We start from the raw sequence: 24,321 nt of genomic DNA, 5'->3' as shown, positions 1-24,321 counted from the left end.
CCGCGTCTGGAAAAAGAAAACCAACCCAGCCGTACCGGTACCGCTCAGCTGACTGAAGCCTGTAACGCGCGTGTGTCGGTGGGGGGGTGTACAGCATTTTCTACATCAGGATATAGCCATTGGATTCCTTTAACCATTTTTTCTACTTTTGGTTGGCAGTTTGGCAATTCAGTGGGGTTTTGTAACATTCACATTCTAATTTTCAAAGTAAAGATATAGATAGAGAGATTATATATATATATATATGATACTCACAGTTCCACCTCTGCTCTGCTTGCAGCTGAGTAACTTAGGATACTGTATCCAAAGAGTGAGGGCTTGATGTTTTAAAAAAGCGCACAAACTTCCATTACAATGGAAACCCCAGTGCCTAGGAGAGACTGGTGATGGCATCCCGTGAGGTCTGACCTGAAGTGACTGAGCAGGACCTTGAGGGCCTCTTAAAAGCCGGGGTGAGGGAGGAAGAGGGGAGGAAAAGCCAGAACTAGGGACTCAGTCTCATTTGCAAGAGCAACTGTAACATAGAGCTGATGGACTTAACCTGAGGGGCAAGGTGAACCAGATTGGCATCTGAAAGTTTCCCACAACCGGAAATTACTAAGCTTCAGGGAGGGGGGGGCCTTAAATAAAACCTAATGCTCCCACCACAGCACGGACACCTACGGCAACCTACAGGTACTGCCATCTTAAGTCACTTTTTGCACGCTGGGTTTGAGATTGTTGCCAGGGGAGCTTCCATTGCTGGCAATGGATGTTGCTGAAACAGCAGCTGCCACTAACCAAGTGCTTCTGTCTCCCCCCTGTCGTGCCTGGGGTGGGGTCCATGCCTGGTGTGTGCCTCCTGGCCACGCCAGCCCCAAGGCAGGTAAGAGGTGGCCACTGCGGGCCCTGGTATGCCGACAGAGGTGAATGTCCTTTTTTTCTGAACAGATCAAGCTGTAGAACACCTTCCGCTCGTTCGTCCACCGCCCCTGTGCCCACAAAGCAATCCGGTCTCTCTCTCCCCCCGCGGTGTCTGTTGTGGATAGTTCCCTGTGCTAATTTGCATTGCTTCTTTTACTGACCTTCTGGAGAACAAGTGCTGTCCCTGTGCTCTGTACCCTCGGTTCCCTGTGCCGCATCACAGGTATCTGTAACTTGGGGGGGGAAGGAAGGAGGGAGCAGCCTCCGAGTTGTGAGAGGTGACAAAGCAGGAGTCGTTACTGCAAAAGAACTTGCTCCTACTAGAGAAATTCTGAATTTCCTGGAAAACAATCAATAAATGACTACAGTGCATCTTTCCTACAAGATTTTTTTCTTTTACTAGTGTCTTTCCGTCCATTAAAAGCTTTTTAAACCGTTTTAGGTACTCTGCTTATTGCTTTCTTCATGGGTTGGCACAAGGTGTTGGATACCATTGATCTGAACCCCACCACTGGATCTGCCACGTCTGTTCTCCTAAGGAGCACAGGCACTGCTGAGCCGGAGGTTTTAAACCCATTATGGAACCGCTGCCCCCCACTGCAGGGCCTGGCGCCCGGTCAGCGCTCCCCTGGCTGCCCCAGCGTGGGCTCTGTGCCCAGCACGCCATGCATGCACCCCAGTTGCTGCCCTGGCCCATGCAGCGCAGGGTCGAGAGCTCGGGGAGCCTTTGGGGACGTGCAAGTGAGCCACAGGCATCACAGGCTGGCACAGGTACCGCAGCCTCAGCTCTGTGTCCTGTCTTCTAACACGTCCCTCCAGGCAAAGGGATCGACCCCAAAAGATTCCTAAGAACCAGTACCAGACTCACACCCACAGCCACCCCGAAGCACACAAACGGGACATCCCCTTTTGCATCGGCAGCAGCTGCAGAATCACTTCTGCCTCAAGGGAGAGGAGCGACTTGGTCTTGCTCAAGGGAGACGGGGCGAGCAGGGGCACATCTGTAACCCTGAAACAAAGCCGAAGGACACAAATCCGTCTGGATGCGTTTCTGTGTGACCTGCCCTAGATTCTGGGGTCCTGCTCTGGCAGGGCGGTTGGACTTCGAGGTCCCTTCCAACCAGCAACATTAGATTCTGTGAAATCTAATGAAGCCACATGGCCAAGCAGCCTGAACGCCTTGTTAAATATTTACCGGCACACATCCCGTAATTCTCTCTAAATTTCTGGAGTTTGGTTTTTCTCAGTTCACCATTTCTTAAATGAAAATGAACACAGAAGAACTGACTCAAACTAGTGCCAAGGACACACCAGGTCAAGAGGAGGGTGGACGTTCAGTAACCTGCACCTCGCTCCCAGCCCTACAGCAACTCACCTCGGTGAGGCCAGCGCCGTTCCTCCCCGCACAGCGACACAGGGGCCAGCTCGTCGCCACCTCACATCCCTCAGGTCTGGCTTGGCCAGGGCTGAGCACCCAGGTCCAAGTGTCACGTAGAAGCTCTGAGCCTCAGCTGTCCCTGCAGCAGGCAGGTGACTGTATGCCACGGCCTGAGAAAAAGTAACCACAGCAACATGAAATTATTTCAGAGAAAGAATAGAAATAACAGCGAACTTAAGGGAGGCACATAGAAATACACTATTTCTATCCTTGCTTTCTTCCCAGACAGGGATTTCCAACATTTAGTGCCATCAGACACAGCACGTATCATAAAAGCTACAAATTTCAGGAAGTCAGCAGTGAAACCTTCAGCACTTGGTGGCTGTGTCATTCGGAGAGAAGCCTCCTCAGCTGAAGACGTTATCTCCCACCACTAACCAAAATTACCACATGAAATTTCATATGCAACCCTCTCCGCTGAAAACCTTTTAATACCCATCAGTGATACACTGAAACTGCAAACAACTGGTGGAAACACGTCCCACGCACCTAACACAGCTGCTTTCACTAAGGCTGCACAATCAACAAGTGCCTTTGCCCTCACAGACCGCTCTTAGCAATGGACATTTTAACATCCCGTATCTGTTTCGCTAAGCTTCCTGTGTCTGCTATCGCACAGCCGCTTTCCTTCCCTTTCTGACCTGCAGCCGAGCTCCAGCTCTGGACCCAAGGCTCAGGCAGCCCTTTGCCACAGCCAGGACCTCTGAACCGCAGGTTGGCTCCAGCAGAGCATGAAATTTCATTGTTTTTCCCAAACAAAAGTCATTCTCCCCCAGCAGCCTGTCCCAGGGCTGCTCCCGCTGCCAGCGCTGTGCAAGACTCTCAGAGAGAGCACAGCTGGCGGCAGCTTCCTCGCACTCTCTCCCACACATCGCGGCCAAGGTCACGTCCGTGCTCTTCCATCGGTGAAGAAAGGCACATTTCCATTTGAGTTCACCGACCCGTTTATGAGCAGCACTCAAAGCAATTAAGGCCACATCACAGGAAAAAGTCCTCACCAAGCTACGCAGCGAGTGAAAGGCACCAACGTCGAAACAAAACTGGAAGGAGCACGCGGCAGCTCAGCACTGCAGGTACGCACCTCCGCCGGCACCGGCCTCCCGGGGCCCTGGAATGCAGAGAGGGACGAGTTCCCGCACCGCAGCTTCGCACAGCAGGGAGGGCAAGAGACGGCTCGCAGCAGGGCTGCTGTCAAGGAAGGTTCAAGGAAAGAGGGTAAAAAAACCTCAAACCAACCCAAATCCAAACCAAAACCCAGGACAAGGCAGCCCTGGGGCTCCCCTCACGCACGGGTCCCAGACCCGACCCCAGCGCCCAGGCACCAACCCCCCCTCACCCCAAACCTCGGCTCTCCCCGCGCTCAGCACCCATGCCAGAGGGAAACCTACGGCCCAACACGCACCGAGCTCCCGGCACCTGACAAAACCTCCGCCCCTTCTAACGGCAACCACCTTAAAAACACTCCACGCTTCCTCAGGCGAGCACGAGTTAAAGTGAGGTGATGCGAAAAGTGGGTGTGGAGCCAAATCTGAAGGGTGAAACACCAATAGCTTTTTTCAAAATAGTTTTAATTCTTGCATTCAAGGAAACAAAAACACATCTAGTTTTATATGCATTTAATAGTTTACCAATTGGTACAATAAGATTTTTTTAATATGCAGAAAACATGAATAAATTTTGTTTTACACAGTCTGAGAGCAACAAATCTTACTGTAAAACACAGAGCAGTATTATATACATTCCTTTACTGATTTTTATTTTCTTTCTTTTTAAATTGTGTCAATAGCTTCAGTTAACTCCTACAGTCTGGGAACTGTTTTCTCCAATTGCAACCTCTAACATCGCTTGTATGAAAAAATTCAATGTTTGCCTTCATGTCAACGTCAGGATCAACTTCTAAAACATGAAGATTTCGCTAACTTATCTTCAGAATGAACTTGGGGAAGCCTGAGGGATAGGTAGGACAAGAAAGCAGCTACTTACATGACACAGTGGAAAGATAAAAAGGCCAGTTAAATCCAGTTGTGACTTGTAAATCCACCTCACCCTTCCCCGCTCCTAACGCGCTTATCCCTACCGTGTGATGCACGTACTCTCGCTAGAAGGTTCTCGGTTTTGACTTTTTAAAATACACCGGACTTTATGTACAGCTGGACAGCAAACAGCTCATTCTAAGTGCGCTTTTCCTTCACTCAATTCAGCATTTTTTCTTTTAATACTCAAATCATTAAAAGGATTATCAAGCCACCACTGTCTACAAAAACAAAGTATAATCTTTTCCTTTTAAATAGCTTTCACGCAAGTCAAAAGCTATTTAAGAGTGCTATTATCAGGCAGTTCACATAAAAACAGGAGGAGGCAAACAGGAGAAGAAGGGGACTGACGGGGAAGTAGACCGGGCTCGGTGAGTCTATAGCCAAAGCTTCCAAAACACTACAGTGCTCCACAGCCCTCCGACAACTCGCTAGCAACTAGGTTTTTTTTTTTTTCTTTTTAATTAGTGCCCCGGGCACATCATTGGTCACACCATACACAAAAGCAGGACGGTTTTGTTCTGGTTTCTGTTTTTGTTTTTTTTTTTAAATCTTCTAAAGTGCGAGATGCTATAAAAACATCGACTTCCAGATCGTGTCTAACCACAACGAATGTTGCACGTTTTAGGATGCGTCTAAGACTTCCTGGGCACGTTCCGTTGGCGTGGCACTGGAATGTCTGTCTGGTTTTAAGCCAAAAAGTCTGTATTGTCTATTTGGTAACTCAGTCTAGATGCAGTTATTTTTAAGCAATGCCAATTTTAGTCAGGAAAGTGACAAAGCAGCAGCGAACCTCTTAAATCCTCCAATAAAGTGATTTCGCAATCCAAACCAGTAACCTCATTACTGTACTTTTTATCACAGGAAAGGCACAGGATTAGCTGACAGAAAACATCGCAAACAGCAGGAAAAGTTCAACTCGGCGGCGTATCGCGGCGCGACACCGCGGGAAACCCTCGCCAACCCCACACCTGCGCTGTGGCTCTCGCGCTTTCGTCTAACCAGGGCTCTCGCTTTTGATCCCTGCGGGACCATCCCTGAGATTATTCACTGCTCATTCGAGGAGAAGGTCGCACTCCGCGCTGCACAAGGACTCGGCCGGGCGTTTCACAGGGGCCATGGAAGGCTCCCGGCGCAACCGGGGCGAGCCGTTTGTCCCTCTAACGAGCCATAGGCTAAGGGGAAAAAATGCAGTAGACAACTTCCACATAATAGGTACCTTTAATTTCTCATTCATGTTTATGAATTATGTACATGAGTGTGGTTTACTTTAGAGTTCAATAAAGTTTTAGGTCCTATGGGGAACTAAAGGGGTGTATTACCTTACAGCTGCAGACGCAGTGAGGAGCTTTAAGATGCGCTACTGGTGTATCTGGGAACTCTCGGATAGGACAAAAAGCAGCAAATCTTTCCAGTCCAAGCAGCTAACAAAAAAATACTTTATTTGTGCATGCTTAACTGCAGAAACACACACCGAAAATTACATAAACCACTGGATTTAAGAGATTAGCCTGAATCTGGAACTGGCTCCAACCCCCCGGGCGTCAGCACTCCCTCTCCTCCGCCCCCCGGGGCCAGGCTGGGGTCCCGCACCCCACCCACACCAGGACGGGCCCTGCGGGGGCACCGCAGGAACCCACCCTCCTCGCCTTCGGTGCGCGCCCCCAGCCCACCCTCTGCCGGTCGAGGATTCTCGTTTTTAAAAGGGACAGTTTTAAAAGCCAAGTATTCAACAAAACAAATAAAATAAAGCACAAATTCACCTGTTAAAACATCAGACCGATACTTCATTGTATTGTAAATTTCCAAGTGGATTCTTAAAAAGACCTGGTTAGTTTGATAAGCATTGTAATTCTTAGTTACCTACAACGGACTTTGTCACAAAAATGCTGATTAAAATATTAATTTATAGTATTTTCATTCGCTTCAGCTCAAAAAATGTAACTTCAGGGCTATGCAAATTAAAAACTGTATACACCAAACAACATAAACACCAATAACCGAGCTGGGCCAGTTTTGCCAATAGGATTTGGGTTTGTTTTTAAACGCTCACTCGAGAGCATCTTTCCCCCAGATGGGCTTTGTTTTGTCGATGGCGTTTTGTTTTTATTCTGGAAGCCTGTATCAATCCATATCTGCCCCTACAATCTGATTCTCAAGGTATTCGGTGCTTTCCTTAAAGCCTTTCAATACCGCATCCCGAGATTTCTCAGCATGAAAACCGCAGTACGTTTTTATTCAAGCCACACTGTCTCGTCAGGGTAAGCACAACCTCATTTTCGAAAGCGTTTCCAAGGAGGCACTAAAGAACCCAAGAAAGCTTTGTACACCCCAGCCTCCTGCGAGTGAGCACGAGGGAAGTGTCCTTCGACACCGGTGTGTAACAGGAATTGCACGTCTCTAACAAACATCGAAAGCAAACAGCAAGTTGTACCATGGCAGTCATTTGGGAGATTAAGCTCTACTGGAAATCGGATCGCTAAATTCTAGTGGGATGGACAACTCCTCCTGGAAGTTCGTCTAGCATTAAAAAAAACCAAACAAAAAAACCATTTAAACTTAGTTTAACAGCACAGCTTAACCATTGAATGACCAAATAAAAAATAAATACATTTATCACATCAGCTGCTACTAAGATCTGTCGTCTTATTTCAGGTTTACAGTTAGTTATATAAATATACCAACCCTTGCATGATAGGAGGCCAAAACAAGTGTATCCTGTTGATTTGGCAAATGTTTCATGACAAATATTCCAGAGTTTAATTAATTTCCATTAATTACATATAAGGTTCAGAAGATTCTGAATTGCAGCCTTATTATCTAGTATCCTTAGAGAAGATTTATTAAGCACACTTAAGTGATGTTACATAGATACACATTTCTGAAAGAGCCCTACAAAACTTTTCCCAAATGAGGTCACCAATTCAGGCACCAACAGACAGCAGAAAGAAAAACAGGTATAATTATCCGACATAGAACGACACTGTCAACTATTCAGTTAAGTGCCCTATTTCAATTATCCAACTTCTGCCTTCTCAGGTCTGATGTGACCAATGCCAGCCCATGTTCTTAAACCTATGGTACTTCTAGACAACGTATGTAAATTTACAGTATACAATTTGGATTCACCATGCATGAATACTTTGTGTGTAACATTTAATAAGCTCAATCTACATCCAGAATAATTTACATGAAAGGACAATATTTATTTAAACAGAGCTCAATGGGTAACCATGGTATCTGAGTGCATCCAGAGGAAAAGGGGGTCAAATGTGAATTCAATCAACGGCACTCCCACACTTTTACTGTTTGATCTACACTTCCAGTAACCACATACGGTGCCGTCTTGTGGAAATCTGCGAGGAAAGAGAAGCTTGCGTTAAGAACGGATCCAAAACGCGGGTATTTTCCACTCTCGCTCACCGTCACTACTTTTTCAAAACAATTATACCAGCTCAAAGACTGAGTTTCAAAAGCTCACAATGCCTGGAGTTCCAAAGGCAAATGCTGGCATGCCGTTACTTTGTAAAGCACGAAAATCTACTTTTAGTTCAGTTACAAAGTAGTTTTTGAGGAAAGGAAATCAAGATAAAGCTATGACAGAGAGGAGTCCAACAGATCTCAAACTGATAAACCCCTTGAATAGAATCCTAGAATGGCCAAGGCTGGAAGAGACCTTAGAGATCATTTAATCCAACCTCCCTGTCATGGGCAGGGACGTCTCTCAACTAGATCAGGCAATACATGGGGACCGAATGGGAATCGAACACTACCAGAAGACAGCATTTCATATGTAAGAGGTATTCTAGAATCAGAATTCAAGAAACTTTACTTTCTTCTTGCTGTAAACAGTACATGCTGTGAGCTAGTATTAGAAGAATAAAAAATCTAAATGCAAAGTGTACTGTTTCTCAGGAGATCCCAAACTATTTCACAGACACGGTTCAGCTGATGCCTGGGTCTGCAGGCAGCACCGGGAAGTTTAACCCAGAGGACTGAGAAAGCCTCCCTGCGCAGGAAGGGCTCAGCACAGGCCGCTGCAGACGGAGGCAGCCAGCTCCAGCGTTACCCAGTCTCCGCTAACGGGATGGCCTTTGGCTCCTAACTCCTCTCTGCCCCTTTCTGATCAGCTGCCTTCAACAATTTAAGAGTAAAGTCAGGGGCTCTACATTTTCATCAGACCTGCAAGTTTGGTTAGGAAGCCTGAGCAGCCAATTCCAGGCACACCACCAAGCTAGCTTACACAGCTTTATGGAGGGAGCTGTAAGCTGCCAGGGTAATAGAATAAAAAATATTTAAAAAAAAAACAACATGGCTCCAGAGTAAAGCCAGCTTTGGTTGGTTCATTTTGCCAGGGCAGATCTGGTTTAATGCCCAGGAATCCAAACTGTGTTTTTCTCTGACTGTTTTGCAACCCAGCACACTCCAAATTCATACCTGTCCTATCTGCTTAAGACACACAAAGCACAAAACTTCACTAGGATCCAAAACTCCAGCGTCTAGTCTGGTGCTCAACTTCAGCAGGTGAAGATGCAGGAAAATCTATATCTCAGGCTCAGGATTTGCAGTAAGCACTGCAGAACAATACCTACCCAAAGAGGTAACAAAGTGTTCGTGCGCATTGAGGGTTTTCATGCATCGTTTATTCTTGAAGTCCCAGACGCGTAGAGTCTTGTCATCAGCACAGCTCAAAATAAACTTTCCCCCAGAATGGAACAGAACGCCACGTACCCAGTTATCATGGCCCACCTTGTGCATAAGGAGAAAGCAGTGAGCAGGGGCATGGTTTAAGGCGAAGCATTCTACAGTTGGTGCTGTGGCAACCGAGTGACTCTTTGCCCTGTTCCTCCAGGGACAGCATTCGCTTTCTAAAACCTGTTAGAACTCAGTTTATCATGTTTTCTATTATTACATCTCTATCAGTGCTACCAGCTATGTGAGTTCCTGTCCCTGAGGACAGACAGAAGTTCTCATGTGAGCTACCCTGACTCTGCTCCCCACCCCCAGCACCGACTCCCACTCCAGCTGGATCAGGGGCTGCCAAACGGTGACGCCCAGCCTGCGGGAAGGCCCGAGCACTGGGAGAACACACCATTTTTCAGAAGACAAGATTCAGCTCATTACAGCATTTCTGTAGTCCAGCCAAGCTACTAATCACCAAAACTACACCCCAGCACCCCGCATTTATACTGTGTAGAGATCCTTAGTTCTTAGCAACAACACCTGAAGTAGAGAAGCCTTTACAACTTGGTATTTCCAGCATTTCTCGTATTTCAGTAACTGGCTTCTCTTGAAAACATAAACATGTAAAATAACTCATTCCATTAAAACCAGTTTTACACATGCAGCTATGACCACCAGAAAAACAGCAATGAACTTACAAGTGTCATAAGGCACATGCCAGTGCTGATGTCCCACATCTTAATGGTCTTGTCTCTGGATCCAGACAGCAGAAAAGGCCCAGGCTTGCCACTCTTCTTAGTCTACAGAAAATTAAGGTTTAAGTTATGGCACAGTGGGGGCAAGGGGTGAAGGAGGAGGGAAGGAGCAAGTCCACTCTGAGTGCCGTTTCTTAGTAGCAAAATAAGATCGTATGGCAGCTTACAGCTAACAAACACACAATGCCAATGCCGAGAGTCACAGGCACGTTGTTACTAATGCTTGAAGAAGTAAAAAAAAAGACTTAATCTGTGAAAAGAAATGGTTGCATGTCCGAGCAAAATCATACTTTGAATCCACATCTGCCTACTGCAAGATATCCTCTTTTAATAGCGGTCAGTTCAAGTAGAGTCTGACCTCTCAGGATGAAAGAGTACAACGTTCAGACATACCTTTGTGTTCTCATTCTTCACAAAAAGTAATGTGGCAGTCTTAAGAACTTCTGAGAAGCTCCTACTCTGAACTTATTTCTATTTGTAATAATGCAAAGTATGAAAGAAAGACTTAATTCTCAGGACTGGAAATGTTTCAACTGTGCAGTTCCGGTTAACTGGCTCCTGGCTCAGAGCCCAGGGTGTACAGAGGTGGCCAGGCCAGCAGAGGGCAGGGGAGACACCACTTCACGGTTACCTCTGCAAGCGGAAGTCAACATTTGGAATTCAGTTTTAATTACTCTTAATTAAAAGATTATGAGGATCATCTAAGGATGTAAGTAAAATTTGACTGGAAAAAATCTGTGAAATCCATCACTAGACAAGTCTCTGTCTCCAGCGTATCTAACCTTTCCCCTTGGCTATTTGTGTCCTTTTTGAGGAAGAGGGCAAGGCAGACAGAAGTGCTGGGGGTTTTTTAACTAGAAGCTGCTGAGGTGTATGAGAGCGGTCCCACTCTGAATCTTCTCAGAAGTAGAGCATCTCTCCAAAATTCACTTTTATTAGCACAGAGGTAGGGCCTTACTGCTAAAAACAAGAGAAGCATTGATCCTGTGAAGCTAAGAAGGGCGATTAACAGCACACTAAGTGTACTCGGCCAAAAACACTCACACAACTTCTATACCCACCGGGCACTTGGAAAAAGAACAGAGCTGAGCTGTTCTAAACGCTATCCAGTAAGTTCTATAGAGAGCAGGGGCAAAAGCCTCACTGTAGGTGCTAATTAACAGCATTGGCAGCATTACCTCTGATCCTGTAGCTTCTGATATGGTGGAGTACGAGCTCTCGGGAGCCCAGGAAATGCATTCTACCACGTGCTCGTGTTCTCGGAGCTCAGCTTTGCATTCCTTTGTCGCTACCACCCAAACACGCACTGTCTGGTCATTAGAACAACTGGCAATTAAGGTGCCATCCTGGTTAGGCCGCACCATGCGCACCCATTCTCTGTGACCCGTGAAAGTCTTCACACAGTAACTGTTCAAAAGAGAAATAAAGCACAACTCCATTAGCATTGCTATAAAACCATTGCACGTGCCTTTGACATTTAAGGATGCTTGACCTACTCCTAGAAGTTAAGATAAAATATTTAAGCATGCACATGTCTATCCCAGGTGATGATGTGCAAAGGCCACAAAACAGCACATGGAAAGGGAGCTGATGTGAGAAAGAAGTGACAGCTAACTGGCAAATCCTTGTTCAGGTAGAAAGCAGGCAGCTTGGGGAAAACAAAAGAAGCTGATATGACAGCTTGCTTTAAACAGGTGTTCTAGGAAGATCTGCAGGTCATTCAGATAGCCTTCACTTACAACTTTTAGCAAATGGATGGATTAAACAGAGATAAACTATGAATGAAACAGGAAGGCAAAACTAATAATCAACAAAAAAAAAAACAACCCACACCTGCCCCCCCCCTCAAATCAAACCAAAACAAAAGCAGGAGACACACTGACCTGGGTCAAGAAAGGTAACAGACTTTTCCCGCCTTTCATGCTCCCTTTTAGTTTGTGGTTAACCACTGAATTTATATTCCTACCTGCTCCTGAGTTACAGAGTTCTACTCTCATAGCTCCCAGAAAGATAAAGCCAGTTAGTTTTAATTAGTCAGTACTAAAACCTAAAACCCTGTGCTTAATGACTTAAGGCAGAATCCTTAAGTGAATTACTCTAAAGGGCACAACATCATATCACAATTCAAATAGTGTTTGGTGACACTCCAGATGCACGTGGCCCATTTCCTACAAACAGTGCTTTATGCTTGTTTTGCTTCGGTGCTGATGTGAGCCAGAAGTGCACTTACCCTGTTTGGACTTCCCACATTTTGATAGTTTTATCCCTTGAGGCAGAAACTATATGATCTCCATTGGGCATGATGGCTACTGAAGAAACATTATGATCATGACCTAAAAACAAATAAAACCTTTATTAAGTGATACTGTCATAGTTTTCACAGAGCACGCAGGACTCGCTATTCATTTTTCTTGGGCAATTCGATACAGCAGCGGTTCACGTTTTATGGAATAATCTTTACGTGTAAGCTTGAGGTTTCATGAAATAATAATTTCTACTTTTAGAAACCACACAGTCCAGACATTGAGCATCCCGTAAAACCATTTCAAAATTTTCTTTAAGACGTTTTAAAACCACTCACTAATGCAAGCAACACTTCCACTGCTACAGAAGTTCATAGTTTAGAAGAGAGAGCTGCTGCAGTGACTGTCTTGAAAACTACCAGTCAGCTCTGACCACTGATGCACTGTGCACGTGTTTATACGGAAAACTGGTCTTCAGCCAGAGGCATGCCAAACCTCACTGCAGAAGCCTGATGTTAAATGACTGTATGGCACTTTACAACTCCTCAGTGAAAAGATGATTTATTTCTTTTTACTTGAAATTGAGTTGAAGGGCTGTAACTGGCAAGACACATGAAGCCAGTTCACCCACACTCACGTTACAGCACCCAGCTCAAAAGTACACGTACTGCCTGCGTGCTCACGCAGGAATCAGTACAGGCCAAACCAACCCGCTCTGTAGCACTACTTTATTTTCTTGCTACCAGACAACTGCAATATTGGTTCTTCCTCTACAATAGCATTCTGTGGGGTTTCAAGAACTGCACAGGCACAAGTCAACAGCTTTTTGTTTCCTTAGGTATGTGTGTGTGTTTGTCTTCCTAAGTCTCAAACATTCTCTTATTCCTACTCACCTTTTCTACAAGAAGATATTAAAGAGCAAGACAGGCAGCAGTATAAAAATGCTTTTAGATACAGGCTAAAAAATAAATAGTTGCTGCCAATATTAGAATCTGAGTTGTGGTTGGTTTACTTTCCCTTTTTTCCTGTGGCTTTTGAGCCTAACGCAAAGGGCACGTTCACTTGAGATCAGACAAACATGAAAGCAGCAGACTGTGCTGTACGTACAGAACACCTTTCACACTAATTGCTTCCTTCCTGAAGCAGCACATCAGGGAGATGGAGGGGTGAAGGAGGTCATTTTTTACTGATCTGAAGTCACAGCTTTATTGCCTAGCAAGCATTTAATTTTTCGTGCTAAACCCCTCTAACCACCATTTCATTTCAATATCATTACAGGATGCTTCCCACAGCATCAGGCATAGCACACTTGAGGTGCTATTTCATTCCATACACATTTATTTACAGAGCACTCAAAGCATCAAAATACCTCTCCTCTTTCTTTAGGACAATACTCCCATTTATAACCCCTCTCCACATTAGCAGTTCCCCTGGATTTAAAACAAAGTAACAAAAAATAAAAACCTCTTGACTTTACAGAGTGCCAAAGCAATTCCCTTTATACGTTACCATGCATAGTTCTGATGCACTCGAAGCCCTGGAAATCCCATAGCTTAATGGTCATATCAGCAGAACAGGAGGCCAATAGTTTGCCAGTGTGGTCAAAGGAAATATCTTGCACAGAGTCTGTATGCCCCTTAAGGGTTCGTTCAAAGTCTCCTGTCTCATAATCCCATACCTGACAAGTGAACAGAAAATCCGTTAACAGCAGCCTATTACTCTTGGTATTCTCCCGCCTCACATTTGCACTCTGCAGGCCAGTCTGGCACCTTATCCAATAACTAACTGAGCAAGAGACAAAAGAAAGCCCTAAAAAAACCCCAAACCCTTTAGAGGCACAGAAGAATAAGCATAATTTCTTTATTGCTACTGATGAACTAACTGAATTCACACATCTTTTAAACTGTTTTATAGCTATCTTAAAGCATTATAAACACAGCAAGAAAGTAAGTTCCACCGTATCTAAAAATCTTAACACCCAGTACCTTTCAAAATAAAGATCAATATAGAAAACATTGGACAGAACAAATACACTCTGAACAGACTGTTTTTCTCCATCCCTTTTGACGCTAGTTCCCCAACTCCAGCAACACAGCCCATTTCAGCCGGTCTGGAAAGGATCATCCTTAATGACCCCCCACTTGCCCTCTCCTCCAGCTTCACTGTGGCTCCAGAATTTACTTCGTGCTGCAGAACCAAGCAGCAAACATTCTGCACACTAAAGAGTAATATTCAGAATGCGTTCGTTCAGGGATGATAACCCAAAGCGCTCTGCAGAGTTTGATATGCACACATTAGTAGACTGCAGAATTTGTGAGAGATTAAATAAACGTTTGCAGTTAACAACTGCAGGACAGCGTGAAGTCCCCATTCTCACCTCCTAATTAAGTCAGTCTTCTATTACCTAACTGCAAACAAAAGAGCCTTTGAAACAAAACGACCTCCTACAGATTTTATGGTGTCTCTCAAGCACAAAATTAGACATTTTATTTTAAATTGTATCCTAAACAAGAAAAAACCCACCAAATAAAAACCCCACACCCCACAATCCACCATCCCAATAGATTGCACTCATTGGGAATGCAACAGTCGGAAATTGAGATATACAGCTTGACTTCAAGAAAAAGGAAATTCATCCGGTGTATCCGTAAGAGGGAGCAAACGCCAAGCTAATTAGGCTCCTCTGCAACATCTAACAACCACAGAGCTGTCACTGCTTCAGCCTCCCTGTCTGCTTGAAATAAAAGCCACCGGTCCCCTATGTTCAAGTCTGCTGCAAACAAGAACAAGTTAAAGCTTTTCACGAACTAGATCTGGCTGACACTTTTTATGATGATCTCCTCCAACAGGCAGCCACTACTAGAACCACTTGCATTTTTATTAAGCCCATCCACTACTCAACATTTTCCAGAACGGCACTTTTTCAAGCCAACGTGGAAGAGAAGAATGAGAAGTATCCCGTAGCGGGACAATTTCCCTAAATCGTGACATTTAAACAAAATGCACACCATGTCTTTATTGGATGCTCACATCAGACTCACCTACAACAAATCTCTTCGTGCCATTGCAATAAAGGCCTATGCTAGAGCAGGATCTGCAACAATCAATCTCCCACCGGTACAACACACAGCCAGCTGGAAGTACTGATGTCACGTGTCCCTCTAACCTCCTCAGTTTGATTTTCCGTAGCAAGCACATACCTTTATTGTGGCATCCTCTGAAGCAGAGACCATAACACTGAAAACTGGATGGAAAATGACTCGAGTGACAGGACTCCTATGTCCACTCAATGCATACTTCTCTGGAGGACGAGGAATCCACTCTTTAGGGTCTCGTTTCTGACCAAGAGGTCCACCTGATGTAAATTCTTCCTTAGCTTCATTCAGCTTCGATTCTAATTCCATTACCTAAGTTTATGAATTTTAAAGAGACCATTCATTTCTAGTTTTATGCAGGATCTCATTCACCTTTACTCATTAGTAATCCAAATACCAGCTGGTTCCCAAACTGACAGTAAAGCAAAGATTGCATGAATCCAAGCTGATTGACAACATCACAAAGAAGCAAACCTAAATTAATGATCAATCATTTATTCTTCTCCAACTTCCCAAATACTTTGACAGAAGAAAAAAGTTCTACAAAATCATGTTCACTCAAATACTGCACAAATGTCTGAGCTACTATTTTCTCAACCTATCAAAGGAGGTTGTGTAAACAAAGAAGGATGCTACTACTGCAATAATTTTTTGCATCCCTGAGATGGCACGCGTGTTAACCAACAGCACAGAAACCGAAGGTGTAATAAAACCCTAGATACATTAACCTTCAGAGTAGATGGGCCTTTATCGTTAGCACATGGTGGGGTTTTTTTTTTTGCCTTTAATACACTCTAGATCCATTGAAGCTTCACTAAGAAGAGTTTTGTACTGTCCACTTGCAGCAGCATCACTGGCTCTAATGCACTGGAGTTAATGCTTTCTTCCCTTTAATGTAATGCCCAAAGACAACTGGCAGCCCAGGTTTTTACCTTCTTTCTGAACCAGTCAAGCCTTCTGGAGACTTATATTCAATCTTTCTACTCATAAACTGCCTCAAGGCACCTCTTCCCTTTCTAGCTTCAGAAACTGCACATGCTACGCATGAAGTGAAGTCAAATTTTTATAAAGAAACTGAGAGATGTCTCTGCTAGGGCCAAGATAGACAAAACATTTTCTACAACATGGACTTAGCTATTTTCTTTATTCAAGTCCTCAAACTTAATCTTTGAGGCACCTCTTCTAAACCCTGCATTTCTCTGACAAGGAAAACATGTAGCATTCTGTCGAGTGATGAATGTTGGCTTTCAGTGATAACTTTTAACACAAGTAAATCCACCAGCTCTTTACTCACCTTCTTTTGTAATCTTATAACAGATGTCCATTTTTTCTCCAGAAGTCCAGCATACTTCTTATCTAACTCTTCATTCTGAGGAGGAGAAGCATTTAAATAAATTGATTACAGTTCTAAGTATATTCTTTTTTATTAAAAATACTGCAGTAGTACAGATTGACGATGCTAGATTCTGCAAATAAGATCGAAAAACTAAACTGTTACCTGTCCTGTTCTCTATCTTCACTACCTGAAAGCTTTTTAAGTGCTCTGCATATCTGAGAATGTTGTGTCATACTTACTGGTAATTCATCTCTCGAAGACAGTCTCCTTTTTCATAGCCACCAACTAGAGCACTAGGGTCTAACAAACTCCTACTTTCAGAGTCACGACTGTGCCAACACTGTTACTCATTTTCTCCCACAGAAGCACACACTTGGAAAGTGGCAGCCAGCTGCCACAGCGGGTTACACATGCACTGTATCACTTCAAAATTAGGGAGCCCAAACTAACTGAGTTTTGGGGGTTTTTTTTCTGAAAACTTGTTAACCCCAAATTACAACCACAATATTGTGTTATTTTGTGCTGCCTTCTCAAAGAGAAGCTTTAAGCACACTCTCCCCACATCTTCAAGCAACTGAAGCAGAGAGCAGACAACTGCACCTGCCCTCCAGAACAGCACCTCACATCCTGGAGAAATCGACACTGACTTTGCAGCTAATAAAACTTTAATGAAGAAGAATTTTCTTCCACTAAATATTTTTCTGCTTTAGGCTCTAAGGAAGGAACAACCAACTGCCGATGTATTCTAAAAACCAGAGGATTGCTCCTTTCTCCTCCCACCTATTAACACAGGAAAGAGGAAGAAAAACAACACGAACAAGAAAAAGTCAGAGGCACAGAAGAGTAATTAAACACTGCACACCTTTCCATGTACAAAATGACAGTCTTGTACAGAACAACTCTAAATTACATGGTGGATAACAAAGGCTTGGGAAAAATAACAACATCATGGCTTACTCCACAAAAGCTCTGAGAACTGGCTCCCTCAGCCAGAGACAAAACTTTTGGCAGGGGCATTTGTAAAAGCTGGAGTTACCAAGTTACCTGCAGGAATAATCAATGCAAAATACAAAATCCCTCTTTGTGGAGCTATATTTGAATCCTTCCAACCTACTGAAATAATTTCTGCCTTTAACTATTTTTTTTTTTGTCATTTTAGTATAGTCGAATCCAATTCAGATTTTCTTGCAAGAAAGTCACGTGGAACTTTTAGCAACTGCATTTTCGATTTCCCTCAGGACCATCTACCCTATTTAGATTGCCTTTTTAACCTTTGGGAAGAGAAGACTTAATTAGGTTGATAGATAAGGCAGATAAGGGAATGGTATTAGGATTTTCAATTATAAGTACGGTATTCCAATTTGTCATTTCTACTTATTTATTAGATACCGGAAACAGATTGGAGAAATTAAGCCAAATTTCAACCAAGCATTCTGGAAAAAGAACAATGCAAGACTTAGAGAAAAGGCAAGGATTTATCAAAAGTCAGCACACAGGTGTTTATTACTCAAACCAGCCTCACCCAGAAAAACTTAATATCAGATAAAACACACACCTCCTATGCTAATAAGTGGCACATTCAAAAATGATAACAAGAATCATCTGTTCCAAAGGCAAATCAAGTGAATTAAACTGCAAATGACTCGCCTAAGTCACTAGCATCTGTACACTCTAACAAAATTGAGTTGCTCACCAGAGCTGACCAACTGACACTACTTCGGTCCGCCCCCCCAGTCTGGGTGCCCAACTGGTAGGCTGCAGTTTCAGGCAACGATTTCCCTACTGCCCTGCTCACAAACCAGACTGGCACCATTCTCTCTGTATGAGAAAGGAGAGGACAAAACCAATCCTGTTGTGTCTTCCTGTTTCTTAAACACTACCATGGGAAGGCAGCCTCCAAAGCTGCATAATCCTACAACCTTTCCAGTTTGGTTACAGGAGACCAGTCTTCGGTTTTCTAATTCTGGATTGCAGCAAGTTTATGCTTTTTAGGCAGAATTCTATGATAAGAATAAGCACAGCCAAGGAAATGAGTTACAGGGAGGGGACGAGAGGTAAAGACACAACAGCAGGAAATAAAAATTAAATGTGCTAAAATTAAACACATTCTTCTCAATATTAAGCATAGAACAGTTGAGGCTGGAGAGGACTTTTGGAGATCATCAAGTCTGAACTCCCTGCTCAAAGCAAGGTCACAGTGGTGAGCACAGTGCCCACCACCATGTCCAGCGAGGGTTTGAATATCTCTAAGGACACAGACTCCACAGTCTCTCTGGGCAACCTACTCCAGTGTTCAATTATTCTCACGATTAAAAGAAATAAAAAGTTTTAGATCATGTTCGGCTGGAATTTTCTGTGTTTCAGTTTCTGCCCAGTGGCTCTTGCCCTGTCACTAGCAGCACTGAGCAGAGTTTTGCTCTGTTATCTTCACATCCTCCCATCAAGTATTTATGCTCAGCAATAAATGCCCCTCAGGCTCCTCTCCTCTGTCTGTAGGTGCCAGCTCTCGCAGTCTCTCCCCAGATGAAAGATGCTCTACTCCTCCGTGGAGGTGCTTGTGGGACTCCAGAGAAGGGCCACATTTTTTTTTTTTTAATACCATCTTCTATCACCTTTCTTATACATTCACATTGCCTTTTGCTAGCTTTCTTTTCTAGCACCATTCGTCTTGAAGCATCTAGACCCTGTTAGGACTTTGATCCTTAAAAAGCCATCACAGGAAAAACCTCAGCATTGTATAGATAAGTGGTAGCTAGACAAAAACAGAAACAAGATTAAAAATATGCCTAAGCCATGAGTTGAAGAAAAGGGCAAGAATTTTGCTCAGGAATCAAGTCACCCAATGATTATCTTTTAATTTTATGGCAAAGCAATAAGCTGCGTAGTTTATCACCTCCAGCTCTGAAGCTGCATGAGCTATACATAGGCAGATGTTTGAACAGATGCAAATGCCATAGAACAATTAATTCTTTACTTAAAATATAGATGAAGAGTCTTGTTTGAACTCACCACATCTAACTCCGCTTCCTTTTTAAAAACTGAATATGCCTCTTCATAGCCATTAGAACGAAGATAATCTGCTATTGCTCGATTTCTGAAAAACAAAGGACAGTATCTTCAGCCACACTTCTGAACAGGAGGAGGAGAATTGATTCAGACCTTTTTTTTTTTTTAAAAAAAAAAAGGCAAGCACAATCAATATCTAAGTCTTCAATGCAGTACATCACCTAAGACTACTAGGTTTGCTAGAAGCCCAAGCAAATGTTATAAATACACCCAGCAAGCAGATTTTGCTTCAATATATCAAGAGCAGGAAACACTTTTTTTTTTTAGGTTTGGTGAAGAGGTGGGTTTTGTTTTGTTTTCTTTTAGATTATCAAGCCTTGGAGTAACATGAATATACTCATCCATCTGTATTGTACCTAAAATCCATAGCAGGTAGAAAAGCAACAACCACATCTACATACTAAAGCTGTAGGCTTTATCTTTGAAAACTATTTCGAGTAGAACAGTTTAAGATTTTACTTTGATTAAACTTGAATGAAACGCTCAGTTCAAGAGAACAAGTTTTAGCTTGCCTTTTTTTTTTTCCTCCCCAGAATGATACAGTAACTTCTGGTTAAATTATAAGAAGGGATACTGCCTGTGGCCACAATATACAGCGCTTCAAATCTGGCATTACTCAAAATATTCTGCACTTTTACACAAGACAATTACCGAATTAACCTGTCTTGAACCTCTTTCCCAAGATAGCATGCATTTGTTTTGGACCTACTCATGAAGTTTCAACATTATTCTAAGACTTCAACAAGCAGTCAGCACCTTCTGCTTAAGAGCACAAGACTAAGGACACCCTGCATTTTCCAAACTTACTTCAAACGGAAAATTATTTTCCAGTTATACAAGAAAAAATTACGCTCAATAGAAGTAAGCTTAATTCTATCAACGGGCTTCAACGTAAAACTACTTGCAGTGACTTTATTGGCCTCCAGAAGGAAGCCTAATTTTGTTTTATTATCACTGACTTTCTCGGGAAGGGCTATGTGTGTGTGGATATACACATACACACATGCCCTGGGAGCAGGGGAGAAGACGTACACTTAACTACAGGCACTTTTAAAAAAAACAAAAATCAGGTCACCTACATAAGGCATTCAAGAGAAAATCAATACCCTTTGGTAGCTGAAGAAAGAAGCAATGACAACTTTGTTCTGAAAAGAATTGGCTTTTCACATGAAAATTCTTCCTGTGGCTTTCATCACATTCTTCTTTCCTACCTTTTACATGTATTCAGTCATTCAATTCTAAATATAACTCTGCATTCAAGCAGAAACTTCAAATTTCTCCCCACAAGCAATGTATGCTAAAACAAAATATTGCCTCCTCATCTAACCTCTAAAGTAAATCCTAAGTCTCCGCTCATTTCCCATCTCCATTCATAACAGTTCATTACTCCCATCTCCTACCAGCAGTTGTATCAAAAACAAGAGTACAGAGACCTAAACCACAATAAATGGTACTTGATCAGTATGTGAGCAGAGCTGTTCTGTAACATCTGTTTGGAAACGAGTCAATTCAATGTTTAATGAAAATGCAACACCAAGTTAAAAACAAGGATTCCTTACAGTTCATCTCGTTGCCTTTGTGACAGCACCATTGTGGCTGCAATGTCAGGTTAATGTGATTCAGCAGTAGCTGCCTCCTCAAGATCTTAAGTCTTAGGAACCCTGGATCCACAATTCAGTCTTCCAGAATGGCTTAAATCAAAAGTAGTTTTCCAGACGTGAAATCCAACAAGAAACTGGAGGCATTCAACGCAGAAGATTCAATCCATCTAGAAGAAACAGAAAGAGACACTATTAGTTTCCTTTAAATAAGCATCGAGTCACTCTGGAGTGACGTGGAGATTTCTGTTCTCCAATTTTAACACCACCCTGGACAGAAAACTGACTAAAATGGTGAAGGCAGTTTGAGTTTGCTGGTCTGGGTTATGCCCTTACAGCACACCTGCAACCCAGATGGACGTGCACGCTTTATTGCCCCTCTCTCCACCACCACCACCTCTTCAAGAACGAGGGAGCTGAGGGAGACACCTTCAGTGACAGCCCAGCTCCAGTTTGTAAGTAAGCCCATTACGCTAGATTTTTTAAATCTTTTGTATATTTATCTCTTCAACTAAACCCAGCAAGGTTCAGTCAGTTAATTTTCAACACACACTCAAGACCAGTTAACGCTCTCCTGTATTTTTCCAGCTTTGGAGGTGAGTTAAAGGAAAGAAAACATTCCAGAAGCAGACTTTGGAAGATGCTATAGCACACCTCAGGCCACAACCAAGAGCATCAAGGCACACTTGGTTTGTCACTGTAGCTGTTTTGTGGCATTATATAGGGCAGTTCTCTAGGATTGACCCAAACAGCATCTTTAAAGCCTGTACAGCACATGAGCTTTACAGGCAGATTATTAGACAATTATATTGGACAAATTACCTTTTCTATCCTAGAAAGACTATCTGAAGAAGTTCCAAAGAACCACATTCTAAAAGACAGGGGTTTTTTCAGGCTTCTTTCAGTCACGTGTTAACAGAGTTTACCTACAGTTAACCTTTTATCTCACCCATGCTTAGGGTACAACAAATTTTTAAACAGATCTCCAACCTCATCGGAGCAGCACAACTACCACAGTGCAGAGTCGCCACAAGCCCATTATTTCGGCTGGGATCAGACAGTGACCCGATCGTATCTGACAGTACAAGCTAATTCAGACCATAGTCGAAGCCTGACATATTCCAGATAGCATTCAAGCCAGAATTGTGCCTTTCCCAAATTACCTATTTTTTCCCCACATACACTATTTAGTATCTTCTTATTTAGTAACATGAATTTCAGTATTCTTGGTGTACAATCTACTTCAACTGGGCAGTTTTAATCTTCCTCAAGGTGACATCACCAGAACCATTTTAGCAGCACTGCTTTTGATTTCTGCAATGCAGGTACTCTTTTTGTAAGCAACATGATTATGAAAAATGCTGAAGATAGCATTTCCCGCATACCTAACAAGAGTGTGTATGTAACACGTAATTTACTCAAGCTGTTCAGCAAGTTTGACCAACCGGCTTTTAGCAACAAGATAAACCGAACACGACAATACACAAAGACTTCTTCAGAAGATAGCAGCTGGGTTTTTAAACTTTCTACCAACTGCGTCAAGAAACCCGTGTTCCCACTGTGTCTCCTCTGCAGCTTCTCCACCAGGCACACGGGAACACAAGGCTCACTACAAAAGCTGGACGGCAATTTTGGGAAGAAGCCGCTGCTAAACAAAAGCCTTCCTTATACGAAAAAATTAAGGAGAACACTAAGCTTGTATCATTAATGTCTATTTATCCATCACAGGGGATGAGGAGCTTGTTTCTAAACCTATCTAGGCTCTGCTGTCTGCTTCAAAATAAGCTTAAGCTGCAAGTTGCTTGTATTTCACTCAGCTGGTGGATTTTCCACGTGAAATGCTGTGCACCACAAGCCATTCAGGACAGGAGCGCTCTGAACAGGGAAGACATTTAATTAGCTTGACCTCTTCGCTAATAACTATTTCAGAAACAATTCAGTTGAAAACCGATAGCACAGGCTGCATCCTTTCGGAGAACAGAAACATTTTGCTTATTCTTTCCCCTATCTCACTTCCTGACAGGTGGAGACAACTGGTTTTCAATAGATGCATCTTTTTCACAACACAGTAGGAGTACTGCATACAAATTAATGGAAATTTAGTTAATATAAAAAAAAATAATCTATTGAAATGATCAGGAGAAGTGCCCTCTAGAGGGCAATGCTGCTATAAATTTAAGTACTGAAAAAATAGAGGCTTATAATGGCCGAATCTCTGCACTTCAGTGCGCACATAGCAAGGCTTTCGGTGGCAATAAACATTGTGGACAAGAACAAATTAAGGCACTTTATACACAGAAGCACTGGTTGAAGCACTGAATAGCAGAACACAAAGATACAAACTTCCAACACTTGCTTGTAGTACCTTCATAGTAAAATTCACAGCACTAAATCTCGAAGGTGGGGTTTGTATTACGAACTACCATCAAGCAGTGAGTGAATGCCTTGTAAATCCAGCATCACTGCAATAACTCCAGTAAAAACCATACTCCAATATTGCATCAATTTTGTTATTGCATCTAGGAGATGCAACTATAGCACTTGCCTAAAAATAGCAACAGCCATGTTTACGTAAGTAACCCCAAACTTCTCCTGTATCCCCAACACTCAGCATGTTGCCTGGCCTGCTCCATCGCTCTAAACCCTGAATCATTATTCAGAAACAGATCTTAGTATGAGATAAATTTCAACAGCTACAGGGCAAAGCAGCTGTTTCTCCTAGCAAATGACACTTGATCAGCTGATCTACAGTATCTTGCTTCTCTGAAGAGTGCCTGTTCTGAGCACTCTTCTCAGTATTCTTAATTTTTTTAACTACAAAGACACCTGGATACAAGTAAAGTATTTTTAGGGCAGCCTCCTTCATATACACCCTTTCACAAAAGACAAAACAAACAAAAAAGAATGAAAATAAAGAGAAAACAAAACAAAAATCTACAAACAAAGCAAAATACCATCTAAGCAAAAGATGTCCAAAACAAAAAAAAAAGCCTAAAAGGCCGCAACTTAAATCCTACACCTGTGCGACTTGCAGCCACGAGAGAATGGATGGACGCTGTCCACGCGTGCCGCCGCTCCCTCAGCCAGAGAGGGTCAGGGCCGCACAGCACCCGGCGGAGCCAGCCCAACCAGTCGTCCTCCGCCGCTGAGCAGGGCTCCGGCACTGTCACC

The 24,321-nt window shown here is 43.2% G+C and overlaps 1 protein-coding gene across 1 annotated transcript; it reads right to left on the bottom strand.

Moving 5' to 3' along the window:
- Positions 1-7,195: 7,195 nt before the first annotated feature.
- Positions 7,196-23,215, bottom strand: PAFAH1B1 (platelet-activating factor acetylhydrolase 1b, regulatory subunit 1 (45kDa)). Its single transcript, XM_009876049.1, has 11 exons — positions 23,164-23,215; positions 21,112-21,320; positions 19,496-19,580; positions 16,445-16,519; positions 15,256-15,462; positions 13,565-13,733; positions 12,043-12,145; positions 10,991-11,219; positions 9,756-9,857; positions 8,967-9,123; positions 7,196-7,730 (listed from the first exon to the last, which is right to left on the bottom strand). Exons 2-11 carry the CDS (start codon positions 21,141-21,143, stop codon positions 7,657-7,659), a joined length of 1,233 nt encoding a protein of 410 aa, XP_009874351.1. The 5' UTR covers positions 21,144-21,320; positions 23,164-23,215; the 3' UTR covers positions 7,196-7,656.
- Positions 23,216-24,321: the final 1,106 nt, after the last annotated feature.

The sequence above is a fragment of the Apaloderma vittatum genome, unplaced genomic scaffold (genome assembly GCF_000703405.1).
Source record: "Apaloderma vittatum isolate BGI_N311 unplaced genomic scaffold, ASM70340v1 scaffold20849, whole genome shotgun sequence".
Taxonomy (NCBI): Eukaryota; Metazoa; Chordata; class Aves; order Trogoniformes; family Trogonidae; genus Apaloderma; species Apaloderma vittatum.
The sequence above is the reverse complement of the archived record's forward strand: the minus strand, read 5'-3'. Positions and strand labels throughout refer to the sequence as shown.

What these genes read in the sequence shown, in the direction of transcription:
- PAFAH1B1 (XM_009876049.1), bottom strand. Translation starts at nt 21,143, where the DNA reads ATGGTGCTGTCACAAAGGCAACGAGATGAACT. An exon ending in CAAAGGCAACGAGATGAACT is followed by an intron (nt 19,581 to 21,111) that starts GTAAGGAATCCT and finishes TTTGTTTTTCAG; the next exon opens with AAATCGAGCAATAGCAGATT. An exon ending in CAGAAGCTACAGGATCAGAG is followed by an intron (nt 9,858 to 10,990) that starts GTAATGCTGCCA and finishes AATTTTCTGTAG; the next exon opens with ACTAAGAAGAGTGGCAAGCC.